This window comes from Malania oleifera, chromosome 5, assembly GCF_029873635.1.
Source record: "Malania oleifera isolate guangnan ecotype guangnan chromosome 5, ASM2987363v1, whole genome shotgun sequence".
Taxonomy (NCBI): Eukaryota; Viridiplantae; Streptophyta; class Magnoliopsida; order Santalales; family Ximeniaceae; genus Malania; species Malania oleifera.
This window is the reverse complement of record NC_080421.1, coordinates 100,629,683-100,646,592: the sequence shown is the minus strand read 5'-3', so window position 1 is coordinate 100,646,592 and position 16,910 is coordinate 100,629,683. Positions and strand designations below refer to the sequence as shown.

The 16,910-nt window shown below is 36.4% G+C and overlaps 2 protein-coding genes across 3 annotated transcripts; both read left to right on the top strand.

Moving 5' to 3' along the window:
• Window positions 1–961: 961 nt before the first annotated feature.
• LOC131155019 (serine/arginine-rich-splicing factor SR34-like) lies at window positions 962–9,449 on the top strand. Of its 2 annotated transcripts, XM_058107897.1 has the most exons (14): window positions 962–1,304; window positions 1,560–1,651; window positions 4,177–4,242; window positions 4,356–4,430; window positions 4,528–4,636; window positions 4,722–4,768; window positions 4,852–4,909; window positions 5,310–5,359; window positions 5,512–5,568; window positions 5,657–5,772; window positions 5,857–5,961; window positions 8,339–8,372; window positions 8,891–8,973; window positions 9,149–9,449. In XM_058107897.1, exons 2-14 carry the CDS (start codon window positions 1,565–1,567, stop codon window positions 9,150–9,152), a joined length of 891 nt encoding a protein of 296 aa, XP_057963880.1. In that variant the 5' UTR covers window positions 962–1,304; window positions 1,560–1,564; the 3' UTR covers window positions 9,153–9,449. The 2 variants fall into 2 exon arrangements, with proteins under 2 accessions (XP_057963880.1, XP_057963882.1); XM_058107899.1 differs by lacking the exons at window positions 8,339–8,372; window positions 8,891–8,973; window positions 9,149–9,449 and adding exons at window positions 7,719–7,806; window positions 7,897–8,190 and having other exon boundaries at window positions 1,157–1,304.
• A 1,955-nt stretch (window positions 9,450–11,404) lies between these two features.
• Window positions 11,405–13,812, top strand: LOC131155018 (phytochrome A-associated F-box protein). The gene has a single exon (XM_058107896.1). The coding sequence runs from the start codon at window positions 12,611–12,613 to the stop codon at window positions 13,586–13,588; it is 978 nt and encodes a 325-aa protein (XP_057963879.1). The 5' UTR covers window positions 11,405–12,610; the 3' UTR covers window positions 13,589–13,812.
• Window positions 13,813–16,910: the final 3,098 nt, after the last annotated feature.

Below are 16,910 nucleotides of genomic sequence, written 5' to 3'. Positions count from 1 at the left end.
TTTTTCATATCATAAATAATAATTAACTCACTCATCTTCACATATGTTCTACTAAGTCTGCGTTTTAAATGTCTAAACTATCTAAGTTGCCCTCCCTTAGTTTGTATTCAACTGATGCTATGCTTAAATTATTGCTTTTATGCTAGTTTCCTAGTTTATTCTTTAATGTTGTACCACTCATCTACCTTAAGCGTACATTCACATTTCAACAATTTTTACTTTTTGTACATATTATTTCTTAGTTGTTCAACATTTTGAACCATGAAGTGGGTCTTATAGTTGCCTTAAAAGACTTTTGTTTTAATTTTAAGGGTATTTTACAATCACACAAGACATCTGTGTACTCCTTCATTTTATTAAACCTGTTTTAATTCTAAGTATTACATCTTCTTTAATTTCCTCTTTCACTCGCATAATAGACCCAAGATATGTAAATATATCAATGTTATTTAATCTCTTTATATCAAATTTAATCTTCACTTAGTTACCATTCCCTATAAGGGTATAATTGAATTAAACTTACTTTCGAGCTATTCGAATTCGACTCATCGCCTAACTCAACTTGACGTAATTCAACTCGACTTTGAGTCGAGTTCAAGCCATTTTAGTATTTTAATGAATCGAGTTCGAGCTTAGTAACAGTACTTGAATTGAGTTTCAAACTTAATCAAGTTTTCTATTTTATTATTTTTATATTATATGTCATATAATATATATTTTATAAATATATTTAGTATTATACGTACATTATTTATATATATATTTTATATTAATTTATAACCGAGTCATTCAAATTTTATGATATTATAGTTGAGTCGAATTTAAGTTTAACAACTATAAAATTCATAAAATTCAAATCAAATTTTGGGCCCGATATTTTTTATTTAAGTAGAATAAGTTAAATTAGAGTATCTATTTGTACCGACACCACTTGACTTGAACCTCAATTCATTGCATTATTGAAATTTTCCCAAATAAAATCCTAATTCTAAACGGAGCAAACGGGTATTTGACTAGTTTACTTCCTCAGATAATCTGGCAGGGCTGTGGATGAAAAATGCAGGGTGCCCTTTGGGGTAGTGGCGTAAATTTGGCAAGCAAGTAGAGGGAGTAAAAGGTAAATAAAAAAAGTTTAGGCCAATCAAAAACCATTAGATCACGATCGCACAACGAATAACGGTACACAGAGCAACACACAATCTTTACCTTATTTATAATTGCTAACCCTCCTCTCCTTCCCCATCAAAACCCTAGTCTTCTGGTTTCATCTGCGTCCTCGCTTCGGCACGCAATCCCATTCTCAGGTACGCTATATCCATCAGTTGAACCCTAGAATTCATAAAAGATCGATTATTTATTTTCTTTACTTTTGACACATGTTTGATCTCTGCTGTTGAATCTACGAGGTGGGGTTCTGTTTCGATTGTTTTCAGCGTTCTTTGATTTTGCTTCTGATTTGGTTTGATCCTGTATGCTCGGCTTCCATTTGTATGCGATGCGGAATTTACGTACGTGAGAGAGCTATTGTTACTGATTTGTGTCATTTTTAACGTTTTCAGGAACAATGAGTCGCCGTGAGAGTAGGACGCTCTACGTCGGCAATCTCCCCGGTGACATTCGCGAGAGGGAAGTGGAAGATTTGTTTTACAAGGTACATGATTTTGTTGCTCTTGTCGATGGTGTGGATGCTTATGTTAATGACGGTCATAAGGCCTATGGTTTTGTGGTGAATTTGAACTTTTTGACCTATACACTGGATTTGGATGTGTTTTGTTCGGTAGAACCAAGATACACTATGCGCCCCCTGAACTGTTTGGTATGTTTTTAAGGCAGTAATCATTCAATATATAGGTGAATGTTTGCTTTTTAAAGAATTTTTATGATGGATGGATTGAAATGTCATTTTGATAAATTCTTTTTTCTTTGGATTAGAACTGTTCTACTGCATAGACCTTTGTGACTCAGCATGTAAATTCAAGTTTTCATCGCTTGGTTTTCCTGCTGTGATAGCCCTAAGTTGAGGTTTTGAATGCCTACAACCGCACGTGTCTTGTGTAGATTGGCCTTTCAAATTTATATGCATAGGTTGGCCATGGTTTTAAATAATGTAAGCAGAATGAGGGAGGAGGGTTATGGGAAGCAGTTGGAATCAGTCTAATGACTGAATCTTATTTCAGGCGCACTCATACCTTGTTGATATTGGTTGAATTGCATGTTTTTTAAGCACATAGCCCTTCTTATGACTGAATCTTATTTCAGGCACACTCAGACCCTGTTGATATTGGTTGAATTGCTTGTTTTTTAAGCATGTAGCCCTTCTTATGACTGAATCTTATTTCAGGCACACTCAGACCTTGTTGATATTGGTTGAATTGCATGTTTTTTAAGCACATAGCCCTTCTTATGACTGAATCTTATTTCAGGCACACTCAGACCTTGTTGATATTGGTTGAATTGCATGTTTTTTAAGCACCTAACCCTTATTAGATTTTTAATGTGTTTTGTATCTTTTAGTTCAACTTAAAAATGTTGTTTAGCATGGGAAATAAAATTTATACTGGTTTTAAAATGGCATCAACAGTAGTTTTTTTTTTTTTTCCAGTTTTCCATTAATTTATGACCTTAAAAAATATAAGCCATTCATTAATCAATCATTCCTAGATACATAAAGTAATTAAAGAAATAGATTAGGCTTGTGACATACTCTATTCATCTATCAGTCACATCAAACATACAATAAATTAAGCAAGTTTCATTATTTCATCAGTTAAAGTCTAAAAAAATTAACAAATCTATAAGTAGAAGCATGGTCTTAAATTTTCATGAAATTGGAAAAATTTATGGCTTCCGTCACCTCTGGAATCGAAATGGCAGTCAATTTTTGTCTTGTATAATTTTCGTCGAAATCTCAATGAATCATATGAAATTTATCGAAATCTCGAAATTTTAGCAAAATTTATTGAAATTTTAACTATACAATGAAATTTCCTTGAGAGATTGAAGAGTGAAGTGAAATTTCTCTCTTAATTTATTTTATTTATTTTTATCAAAACAAAAGATTATTACAAGTGCTTTTGAAATTATATGAAAAAATAAACTTATAGCAACATTTTATTTAACCATTCATGTCTAAATTATTTTTTATTTGTAAATAATAATATTTAAATGAGTTATGAATTTCATTTGTATTAACTGAATATTTTTAAAGTACATCGTCTTACAAATATCTTTGATGCACATACTATATTACAACATTTTCACCTCATAAACAATGTAGATGTACTTATCTTGTAATATATTAGTACTAAAACTTATCTTGTAATATATTTGTACTAAAACTTACATTATTATATTTGTTAACCATTTCTAAATTTTCACAAATATTTCCATGCTTTACTATTGGTTTCCGTTATTTTTTCAAATTGAAATTGAAATTGACATCAAAATCAAAACTTCTGTACTTTTGGAGATTCAAAATTTGAGTCAAAATCAAAATTTAAGACCTGGGGAACAAGTTATATTACATAACTTAAGATATCTTGAGTTACAGAATTGTATGCCATTAAAATTATTACCTAACTTAAGATATTTTAGTTACAGAATTCTATGTCATTAAAAATAAATTATTAACTTGAATAATAAAGAAATTTGAAAAGAAGGTTAATTTAAAACTGATAGAAGAGAAACACCAAATTAGAAATATTAGCAAAATAAAATCATACTTGTTTAACAATAAAATGATCACAGCAATTGCTTATTAATGCATCTCTTGTAGATATTACAAAGAAAAAAAAATTTTGTATTGCTATAATCCTCATTATAATAATCTTTCACTTTAACAGAATCTAATTAGGATTGATTTAACTTATTAAAGGAAAACTGAGAGAGAATGAGATGGAGAAGTAGAAATATAAAAGAAGTAATTTTATGTTGTAACAATTCAGTAGCTGCTGTAGCATTCTTGTAACAGCCTGCTGTGGCTGTTATGCAGTGGCTCTTGTTCACACTGGCCGCTATGGTTGTGATTTCTATTCTTGTTAATATGGTGTAACATATTGGAACCCAAAAAAACCTAAAACCACGGATTGGGTTGGTTAAGTTTGAACAGAGTTGCATTTCTTGCTTAAATAGAAAGAGGCATAATGTTGGGTTATTTCTTTGGTACTTAACTTGCAGTATGGACCGATTGCTCACATTGATTTGAAAATTCCACCAAGGCCGCCTGGTTATGCATTCGTTGAGGTAAACTTTAATTTGCTTGTTATTTAGTTATCTTGTTATCTTTTGTCCTGTAAGTTGTAATTACCTTGTTTTTCTGCATCTTTTTTTTTCCCTCAAATGCTTGTTTCTTGCAGTTTGAAGAGAGTCGCGATGCTGAAGATGCCATACGTGGTCGCGATGGCTATGATTTCGATGGGCATCGGCTGCGGGTTTGTCATCCATCTATAGATGTGGCACACTTTCAACTAGTTTATTGAAGCCACTTCTTCGCTATCTCATATTTTTAATTGATTTTATTATGTACAGGTGGAACTTGCACATGGTGGGCGTGGACATTCGTCATCGATTGATCGTTACAGTAGTCATAGTGGTAGTCGGGGTAACCGTGGAGTGTCCCGGCGTTCAGAATTTCGTGGTGTGTATTCTTATTAATACAATATGCTATATTAGGTTTCTTTTGGATTTCCTTCAGCTTGGTCTAACTTGGTGCTGCCACGCAGTGTTGGTCACTGGATTGCCCTCTTCTGCATCATGGCAAGACTTAAAGGTTTGAATGGGATTCATTTAATGGATTGTTATTTCTTGCATTCTTCAAGTCAATGGTTCTCAAAATTGTGAATTTTTGTTCAGGACCATATGCGTCGAGCGGGGGATGTCTGTTTCTCCCAAGTTTTCCGTGAAGGCAGCAGTAAGATATGTTAAAACTATAGTCTTCATATTTCTATAATGTGACGGGAATATGTTCTTCTGAGTTTTGATTCTTTTGTTTATTTTTGATGTGGGTTACAGATCTGTAAAAATGTAGCTTAGAATTGACCCTTTTTCCACCTTTGTTGACCTTTATACCATGTCTTTCATCTCCCCCCACTTTCTGTTTTTTTTTTTGGGCCGGGGGGGAGGGGGAGGGGAAGGGAAGGTTGTACTGTTGTCATTAATGAGGCTTTTCAGTTTTGAACTCACAAATTTTTGATTTGTGTGTTTTGCCTATTTTTGGGCAGTGTACATGTTCACAAATGGGCTTTAGATATTTGAGCTGCTTTTTCTTTCTTGGGTTCGATGCCTACATCTGTTTGATGGTTGTTTTGTAGGCACAACAGGGATTGTGGATTACACGAACTATGAGGACATGAAGTATGCGGTAAGTTATCTTCATGTCTTTTCTTGGTTCTTACATTGTGCTTTTGCTCAATTAACGAATTTTATCATGATTTTGACTGTCACCAAATAATTTGTTTGATTTGTGTAATCAATCTTCTTTTTTTATTTTTATTTTTTTCATAAAATTTGCAGATTAAGAAGCTTGATGATTCTGAATTTCGCAATGCATTTGGTCGAGCTTATGTTCGTGTATGTTTTAGTCTAAATATTTTGAGAAATCTCCTTTTCTTTCTATATTGCATTATGCATTTGTATTTATTATTCCATTTACTTGCAGGTGAGGGAATATGATTCAAGTCGATCTAGGAGTCGCAGTCGATCTCGTTCAAGGGGCAAGAGCTATAGTCGCAGCCGTAGTAGAAGTTATAGTAAGAGCAGGAGCAGGAGCCGGAGGTTTGATCACTTTATTTCATAATTTCAATCTTGTTGTGCCATTTGGGTGGCTACTGTTTGTTGATTTTACAAAGTGTCATGTAGCAAATCTCCGAAAACCAAATCTTCTCGCCGGTCTCCTGCTAGATCTCGATCGAGGTCTGTTTCCTCTCATTCTCGCTCTGGATCTAGGCCACGCTCATTGTCAAGGTTTGCTTTCTTTTATATATGTTATTCATTTTTTTTGTTTGATTACTGAGGTTTACAATTTGCTTGATGTCATTGTTTCTATTTTTATTCATGCACAGTCATTTGGTATCTTTTCTGCATCAATCGCTTTGTATTAATTTTCTGGGAGGGGCATTTTTTTGTGCCCACTGGCTGTGAATTCAAGTTATTGTTTAGTCGCATTTGAAAGTGTGGGTCCATGCCTTTAATAAGGGTTGTTAAAGGAGATATTTTTAGGGGTGAGGTTGGTTGCTATAGGTGATGGTTAAAGCTGTCATACTTTGAAAAGTAAAAATAAAGGCGATTGGGCTTATCTATTGTCCTCTATCTGATTTGAAATGGTGTTAAATGCATGCATGCATTGGTACAAAATTTCTTATTAATGCAATTCAAATGATTTTGTTCAAAATACCAAGTGCTTGTAGATGATAGCCCACATTTCTTAATGAATTTTAATGTTCCTCGCACCAACCATTTTAAAACTCTAAAGGTGCATAATTTAGTGTAACTTACATTGTCATGTTAGTGACCATAATGCTTTACAAAATATAACCAAGGTTTTTAAAATTGGGATGGTTGGAAGGGTTAGCAGGATCAGGTCATAGGATCGAATTGAGGATCATAAGATAATACTAACGATGTAAATGGATATAAAAAATGCATTCGTATGCTACTTTTCATAAATTTGATATTATAAACCTAAAAAGTTATCTATCTAGCATGTGTTCAATACTAGGAAACAAGTCCCTTATATGGTAGAGCACTTATTTAAACAAGTCGTGTGTTCAAATTGTTGCATTCCTAAATCAGACTAGTTTATAATGAAAAAGGAATAAATACTTACAGAAAAAAGAGGAACACATAATTTTAAATGCAAACTAGACATTAAAAATTATCTAATACACACACAAAGCAAACAAATAACAAAGGCTAAACTATCAAGCTAGCTTGTTAACATTTGTGTTAACATTCAGGCCACCATGTGGTTTATTAGTATTTATATGATAATGGATAACTTCATCAAGCCCACCATTAAAATCATTGTCGCCATGATCATTATTATCATCAAATGCAGTGTATTAAATATCTATCAGCCTAGATATTGGTGTTTGAAGTTTGATCCACTTAATGAATAACATCTATAAACAATTTTTTGAGTTCATAATTTTGTTTATATCAGATGAATTAAATCCCTTGTCCATTCCTTGTACAACCTATACAGGATGAACATTAAATCAAGAGTGCACATAATGTGTTAAAATTAAAAATATAATGTACTAGGATCTTATGATCCTATTGCAATCCTACTAGATCCTACCGCAATCCTACTAGATCCTACTCCAATCCTACCAATATTAAATATGATTGTAGTAAAGAACTGTTTTGTAATGAAATGAGTGGTTACTTGTTGCAAAGTGAAATTAGGTACGCATTTGGACCGATGTGCTATTTAGCTGTAGAAGACTAGGCAGCCTCAAGTCCAGTCAAACAATAATCTAGGTTCCCAATGTGGCTTAGATGCTGATTAGGCTGGATTGATTATTTATTTTAAAAATCATTCTCTTCATGGTCAAATATATTTGAAAAGGTTGATGTGTATGGCCTTCTATTCTGTTCTGTCCTACGTTCTCTTGTTTGACATCATGATTTGTTTGTGTATAAAATGCACAACGGGCTGTCAAGTCATCACCTTTACTTTCAATCCATTTATATGAAAATTATCTTGTTTGTTTTTTTAGATATGGATATATGCGGCGATCTGGGGATTGCATATTTTAGGATCTTGGTGGGATTTTCAAATGCCTACAACTCTTTTTGGTTGTGGAGGTATGCTGTTTTCTAGATGGGCAGCTTTGCAAACCCTCATGGTGTCTCTGTTCTAATGCATTAAGCATCGCAAATGTCCATGGGTGCTAGATTTGGAACAAAGAAGATCATGGATTGCGATGGTAAAGCTGGATTACTGTGAACTAAATGCCATTGGGATTTGGGAACCATCATCAATGAGCGGTAGAAACAATTTCATTGTCATTTTTTCCTTTCAACACTGCCAAGCCAGCAGGACACGCTATCTGGATTATTTGTGGATATGTAGGGGGATGCTCCCCTCTTTTCCACGGGTGTCTTGAAAGATATGATTCTTTTATGAAGGTTCTTTTTTTATTAGGTCATATATAGAGTTGGCAATTCTATGGTCCTAATGTTATTTTTTTATCTGTGCCGCTAAAGATTTATGTTTTTCTTATTATCCCTTTGATTATGGTAACTCTGACGTGGAAGAGGCATCAAGGCTCTTGGATCAAACTTGTTAAAAGGAACGTGTGGATATTAAATTGGGTTGTTTCTGGACCTTTTGCAGATCACAATCAAGATCCAGATCGCCATTGCCGTCTGTAAGTGAAATCTTCTTGTAGGTTAAGTGATAATTTTAATCCCTGCATCTGATGATGTAAACTGGTCCCACATGTTGACTGTCCCAATCATGATGATGGTTAAATTGTGTGCCAAACCTTACTGGGGCAGTTTTAGCTGATTTAACCATTGTCATGTGAATCTCTCCTTTGTTTTGGGGAGGGGGCGCAGTTTTAGTCGATTTAACCATTGTCATGTGAATCTCTCTGTTTTGTGGAAGCCCACCAAAAATTGTGTTTTATAGATTGAATGTTTTAAGTAGATTTGACCCTGTCAGTATATAGCAGGTCTATTCTCTGTGGGTCAATGGTATACATGAAGTTGATTGATTTAGATGCCACTTAGGCTTTGACCTGGTGGTAAAGCCTAGGCTGGTATAGTAGGGTGGGTTTTGGATTTAGGTCATGAGTTTGAGACTTCTAATGTGCCAAAAATTATTAAGTTGGGCTATCATTATATGATTTATTTTGCTTTATGTATTACATTTGATGCTGTGTAGCGTCAAAAGCGAGTGAGTAAAAGCCCAAAGAAGCGTAGTCTGAGCAGGAGCCCGAGCAAGAGCCGGAGCAGAAGTTTATCCCGGTTTTATTCTTTTGCCTTATATTTTCCATTATTTAATATTGTTTACACACTATTTTGGCATTACTTTTCCTGTCTTTGGTGATGGTGATATTTTTTCTTGCTTTGCGAGCCTGAGCCAATATGGTGAAGTGTATATATATTTTTTGGCTTCTAAGTGCTTGCTGTGTTTCAACAGGTGAGGTGGGATTGCGGATGACATCTGTATACCTTGTTGGCCCAGAACAAAGGCATGGGTTTTCACTCGATCCAGTAAATTGTTCTTGGTTGGATGGATGCCTATTATTAGACTAATCAAACTGGGCTTGTATGGATTTTAAACAGTTGTGTTTTTTTTTTTGACCTTGATGCTAGATTCTTGTTGAATTTGAACTTGTGTTTAGTAGCTACTCCAAGTCCATATTTGTGACTCTTGCAATATTTCAAGAGCTCATCCTAATATTATATATATTATCAGTGGCGGCTTAAGTTTTTGGACAGTGGAATTATATGATATTTGGCTTGGTGTATCCTAATATTATATATATATATATATATATTATCAGTGGCGGCTTAAGTTTTTGGACGGTGGAATTATATTGATATTTGGCTTGGTGATTGTTTTTTCTATTTCAAAATGTTTGTTGGTGGCTTGTTGATTGTTGCCTCTATTGTCAGTTGAGCTGCAAACGGACCAAGTGGGCTCGGATTGGTAAGAGATCATTTTCTGAAGTCTAATTTTGAGAATGAATGGGTTCAATTTGTTTTGGCTCTGTTACAGGAGAAAAAGAATTAGGTTCTGTAGTGAGCTTGTTTAATAAAAAAGTAAGAGCTGTGCTGGTGTAGGTTGGTTTGACTGAAATTAGGGTAAAGGTCCAAGGCTGGTGGCGTGGTTGGGCAAAGAATCCAAGGCAGTGCTACTTAGATCGCCTTTAACCTTTGCTGATTGGAACCCGAAGGACTTCCTTCTCACAGTGACGTTTTAAGAGAATCAAGCTTGCCTTTTTTTTTTTTTTTGGATAACGTCCGGGTGTCCCCAACCGGCATTTACCAGGTTACCCTGGGATGTATCACAGCCGAGACTAATCCCCACGCTCCCACAGAACCCACCCAAGACCAGAATCAAGCTTGCCTTGAGCAACTACTTGATGGTCCAGGTAGGTGAGGTTTGTTAAACTCTCATTTGTATTAATGATCAAGCTTGAACGTGTATATTATGCTTGGATTGTGTTAGCCTTGAGCAATATTGAAAATTTAATAAACCAACTTGGGCCCTCAATTAGAGGTTTCCAAATAGCTTTTGGCGGCGCGCAGTATGGTTTTTAAATAGCTTTTGGCGTGAAAATTCTATAGGCGGCATGTGATTTGAGAATGTTGGGTCGGGATAAATAATATAAAAGCCTGCCCGCAAATTCTACCTATATAAAGAGCTCTCTCTCTCTGTTTGAAGACATTGCTGAATGACCGTCTTATTATAAAAATGTCACACTAACTCAAATGATCTATGGCGTCTGGTATGTCTCAACTTCCCTTTATTTTTTTGTTCATTTCGACGCAAGCCGAAAGGTACCCGTTGCAGCCCTTACAAGACATAATCATGCGTGCGCTAAGAGATTTTACTTTTTATTGTATTAATTTTGAGCGAAATTGACATTATTTTGAAACAAATGGAATGAAAATCTTGTAGGTGTAATTGTCAAATCGTCTAATTGAAAACTCTTTTGAGCTTGTTTGGTAATTAAAATAAGTATTTTTTTTTAAAATTTTTAAGTATTTGAATAAAAATAATAAAAATTTTTCATAACTATTAGCTTGTGGATTTGGGATGAGAGATGCGCCATTTTAAAAATTCAAGGCAAAGATGTTGTAAGGTATAGACTAAAATATTTGATGTCATTCTAGTTTCATGTAGGCAAAAGAGTTTAACTCTTAAACCTCCAAATTGAAAAGTATTACCATTACATTATTAATTTAAATAACACTAATATTTTTTCAGCTTGGTCATTTATCAAAGGTCCTCTTTATTTATAAGTTTAAAAATTGTAAAAAATCAGTCACTATTTAGGATTAATGTCAACCCTAAATTGGCCTGTGATCTACACCCTTTAACTTTGAAGAGTAGCATTATTTTTGGGGTAAGATATTATGTTCTTTGAGTAATAATAATTATCACATTGATAGTATATATATGTTTTGCAAATTCAACCTATTATTAATATATATTTATAAATTAAGGTATTTTTAAATTTTATTATGTCACCTTCTATATATAGACTTCCTCAATACAAGCAACTCAAATTGAAAACAACAAATAATTGAAATTGTATTTGTTGGTGCGAGTGCACAACAAAAAACCTCACACAAACTCGAAATAATCACAGATTAAGCAATGCAAGCACTCAATGATGATTATACGGAATCAAGCAATCACACACAAAGAGAATCAATGAAAGAAATAATCAAAGACACAAAATTTATGAGGATCGGTAATATGCCTACGTCCACAGGAGTACCAATTGAATTTTTTACTATCACAGTGTGAAACTTACATCAAGCTTATCAAATTAGGGTTACAAAATATGATTAAATACTAACCCTATATGTCTAGAAGACTTAACTACATCTAAATTACTTCTGTAGCAATTTTTTGGTTGAAAATCCTTCAAAATCTCCCAATCTACTGATGTCCCGTTCAAAATCCGTAATCTGCTCCAAACGAAAGCCAAGAGCAATTCCTCGCAGATTGAACTGAAAGCGTCAACGATTACTGCAACCTTCTCTTTTGTTCTTGGCTTCACGATACTTTCCTAGTGAATGCGTTCCACTCAAATATGAGCCATATTTCCGAGAGTACTTTAAAGTATTATTTTGAAAATAAGATGTTTATCTTAATAACATATTTTTATTTATTTATGTTATAATTTTTTAAAAAAAATATGATTTATTACCAAATGGATTGATTTAATTTAAAGCAACTATTTAATAGTTTGGGCAACCAAAGCCATCTTAAATTGGCATACCATGCCTTTTCCTCTCCCGCGGCCACCACAATTCAACTTTAGGAACAGAGTTGTTATCTTTATCAATGGCGATAAGTGAATGACGAATCATGACGAGTTCTCAGAGAGGACCAAAGCGTTTTGCTAACGCAAATTGCGTGAATTTTTAAACCCTTCCCATCTTTCTCTGATCTTTTTGTCGTCTTTCCTCGGCAATTTTACCATTTCCTCGTGGGAAAAAGGCAAAATAAAAATCTCAGATTCATGGATTCTTCCGGAGAATGTGTCAAAATGGGTGTTGAATTGATCAGCATGATTGAAAATCTCTCCTCCCTAATCCATAGATTTCCTTCATGAGTCATTATTACCTTCGTTGCCAAATATAGAAAATCTCTGCACAGTACGCCTAGCAATTCCGCCCACTCCACGTCTAACACTTGGCCACCAGCAACCCATTCCACATCTCTCACTCACCCTCGTCACCACCACCGCTCATCTACATCTCTCTCTCTCTCTGGCATTACCCATTTCCTCAATTCGTCAGAATACTCAAGTCCGAGTTCAATTTTTTCTGTAAATTCTTTGCGCACTCGCTCGGAAAAGAAGAGTTTGCATTGCCCATATCTCTGTTCTTCTTGTGCGGGTAGAAGGAATCGACGACAATGATGGCGCGGGGAGAAAATGCGTTCTCTAGGATCTCTGACGACATGCTCGTCAGCATCTTCTTCAAGCTTGAACACGATCCACGAGACTGGGCAAGGCTGGCCTGCGTCTGCACCAAGTTCTCCTCCCTCGTTCGCAGCGTCTGTTGGAAGACCAAATGCTCTGCCGCCATCCCCTCCGTCGTCTCAGATCTCCTCTCCGCCTCTCCCGCGTCTCCCGGGGGCGACTGGGCCGCCCTCCACAAGCTGGCCATCTGCTGCCCTGGCCTCCTCCATGCCGGCGTCCTCCTGGAAAACTCCGATTTTGGGCTCGAACGCGAGCTAGGCTCCGACGAAAATTACCAAAATTTGGGGTCGTGTCGGTCGAATTGCTCCCAAATATCGTCGACTTCGACCCCCGTTGACGCTAATTCGGAAGCGGCGGCTTCTGGATCCGATTGTCCGTGGTCTTTGTTTGATGATCTTTACTTTGATACTGTTTGCAGTGTTCCCGAAACCCAAGATGCTACCCAAGTAAGCGTAAACGCCGGGACGGGCATAACTCGCGGCGTTTCTGTTTGTAAACGGAAGAAGATTTGTCGATCTATGAGATCGCATTTGGCTTCTGGGGTTTGGAATTTGAGTCGCGAGCAGGGGAATAAGCTGCTTGCAAGTCGTTTCAGGGGAGATTGCCTTTACATCTGTGACTGGCCTGGATGCGTTCACGTCGAAGAGAAGCGGAATTACATGCTCTTCAGGGGAATTTTCAAAAATTTCAAGCGATCTCGGGTGTGGAGGGCTATAAACGATGGGAATCGGAGCAGAATCAATCTGAATTGTGCGTTTTGCCCTTGCAAGGAAACTTGGGATCTGCACTCTGCCTTTTGTTTGAGGCGAGTTTTCGGGTACCATGACGACGGCGAGCCAGTTGTTCGAGCTTATGTCTGTGAGAATGGGCATGTCTCTGGTGCTTGGACGGATTGGCCACTGTACACTTGACACTGGCCTTTATCTATATATATCTGGGTACTGTTGATGTTTCTTCCTGCCTCCTTTTTTTTTTATGGTCTTCTTATTTGCTTGTCTGTAACTTTGAAAATTGAGGGAAAAAGTATTGGTATTTAAACCTCAGCATATTTATGATCTTTATGGTGTATGAAGAGATTGTTATATATATGTATTAACTTTGTTTTGAATTCAATTGAAGGAGTTTGTTGTTTTAACCATGGTGCATTCTTTCTCGTGGGTGTTCTTTAGAGGTCATGGTCTTTAAATAAAGAGAACTGGAGTTTTCTTGGAAATGGGAATTGTGCCATTTGATTTATTTATTTATTTTTGCCAGTCAAGATTCATTGGAATTTTAAGATATATCTCTAGATTATTTGTAGGATTGTAACAACTATGTTTATATTGTAGTATTTTGTCAACATGTTTGATAAAGATAAAAGCAGGAGACCGATCTTTGTGCAAGTATTGCATCCTTTTCAGATTTATTTTACTGAAGGGAACATGGAAGTATGGGTTCTGTGCTATTCTTCTATCTCATCTCCTTCTTCGATTTAAATTGGTTTAGAGGTGGGAGTCTGCGGTTTGAAATAGATGCTTGCTGTTTGTTTTGACTTATTATTATTGATAATGGAGGGCATGTCAGCTGTAAATTGACTAGCTACCTTGGAACACTATTAGAGTAAACCTCAGTTGTAAATATAAGCTTTAAATTGACTAGCTACCTCGAGAGTCCGAGAGTAACTTCTGAGGATGTCTATTTATCCGGTGAGAATAATGTATAAACTTACCGAGTGTTTGTCCTTACCTTAAGCAATAAAAAGTGCTTGTCCTTACCTTAAGCTACCCAACAACTTCTTTGTTATTATTGCAATTGTTTTAGATATATTTTTTTAAACTAGTTTTCTTGGGAGGTGTAACCCAAAATATGACCTCAAGCAGAAAAATAATGAAAACGGAGGTGAAGGAGGAGAATGTGTTGTCATGTGATCTGAAATTGTTTTTTTTTATATGATGGATCATGTCTTTTGGTGCATGTGCTGAGTGGTGACTAATTTATTTTGATTTTTTTTGGGCGTGAATATGATTGGTCCATGCAAAGTTCCACAATTTGGCTTCTCTGGCTTCCAAACTAAAATTGTCTGGGATGTGCCTTTTAAGAGAGCTTTTTATATGAGTTTTAGCTTTGGATGAAACTTTTATCTTGTCGTGGAGAAATTGGATTCTGCCTAGTCGGTTTATCTTTGACTAAGAAGTGGGAAAAGGTTGCCAACTTGAAGTTGCATTGTGTTTCTTTCCCTGTGATGCCTTCCTCTTCGATTAAATTCCAGGACAGGGTGTGTTCAAATGACTTCACCATTATTAAATATCTGAAGAATACTAGGTACCTTCTAGCAGAATTTTCCCCTCATGGGTTTTCAAAGCAGTGGGGTGAGAAACTGGCCTTTTTCTGGATAGCTTGTAATCTATAGAGGGATGGTTGCAGAATAATGTTTCGTAGGAGGCTATTGCCCTCAACTCGACTCTCTCTCTCTCTCTCTACAACACACACTTTGCCTCACACTACTCTGCACACCACCACACCGCACTCTGCAACTCCCTCTCTTTACACACACCACAGCACGCAACTCACAATCTTGCCACTATCAATTACACACACACACACATAGACACACACAAATGGGAGGGGGGAAGTCACAGAAGGTGGCTGCAATTTCAAACATGGTAGCTGAGTTTGGCGGAGGGCTGGTGGTCTTCTCAGCAAAATCAACATAAGTTGCTGGGTGGTGCGACTGCCTAACCAATATGAGCCATACCCTGACAATCTTCACCTTGGCGAGTATCAACTTCTAAGTCCATAGCTCCACCTTGATACGAACTCGATCAAGGCAAATCTTCATAGCTTGGTTCAAACGTCTGAATTATGCTAAGAGCACTGCCTTCTTCATCAACAAACTGAACTCGTCTTTCCATTCCTGACGATGTGCAACTATCATCATCCGAGGTCAAACCACCAACCATTGTGGTTTGCATCAATTGATACAGCCCACGAGACTCCTTCCTAATAAATATCATTGAATCACGTCGAGTCACCTCCATAGCTACACCTGCGACAGAGATTTGACAACCCTTAGAAGCTAACCGACTAAGGGAGATCAAATTTCTTCGCATCCTTGCAATGAAGTTTACGCCATCCAAAATACGGACTGCTCCAACAGGTGTCTTCAGTTTCACAAATCTAATCCCTCTAACATCGCATGAAGACCCATCACCGAGTGATACCGTACCACGAACTTCTTTGAAAGAATGGAAAAAATCTTTCTTAAAACAAACATAAACTGAACTCCCAGAGTCCAAAACCCATCCATCATCGTTTGGACTGTAGCGAGCATTCATGTTCTTTCTCATCAATTTTAGGCACTCCCTCTTCATATGGTTGTACTTCTTGCAGTATCGACGCTGCACATTTCTTGATTGATTTGTCGATGTAAGCTGCTCGCCGTTACAAGGATTTCATCATTATTATGCCATATGGCATGCTCCAATATATTGACATCATTCCGTGTCTTCTTTTCTTCTTCATATCGTTTTCGATCTTCACAGTCCCTTTTGAAGTGCCCGTTTTTATCACACTAGTAGCATACACTCGTATCTCGTCTTGATTTTGAACGCCATTGTTTACCTCTGAGCTTTCGATCTTTGCTTCTTTCTTGTCTCTCATTATTGGTCACCAAAGCTTGCTCATGAGAAGTCACAATCGACCTTTTTAGCGTTTCGGAATCTTGAAGTGATGCCATCACATCATCCAACTTCAAGGTATCCTTCCCCACGAGAAATGCAATTACCGGACCATCAAATGAAGCTGGTAGAGACGATAAAAGTAGAAGCGCCTTATCCTCTTCATTAATTTTTACGCCGAGGCTCAACAATTAGGTTAAAATCTTGTTGTAATCATTTTTGTGATAAAAAAGACTACTTCCCTCATTCATTTGGAGTTGATAAAGTTTCTTCTTCAGAAACAACTTATTTGTAAGGGACTTTGACACATACCCCTGCTCCAATTTCTTCCAGAGCTACATTGGTGAAGTTTCGTCTAACACCAAATATTTGACTTCATTTGTCAGACATAATCGGATTGTGCTGAGCGTCTTCTTCTTTAATTCTGCCCAATCATCATCTTTGATATCATTTGGCTTCTTATCGATCAACGGCTTGATTAAGCCTTGTTGAACCAAAATATCCTTCACTGTGCTCTGCCACAAGCTGAATTTGTTACGTCCATTAAACTTTTCCACCTCAAATTTTGAAGTGCCAA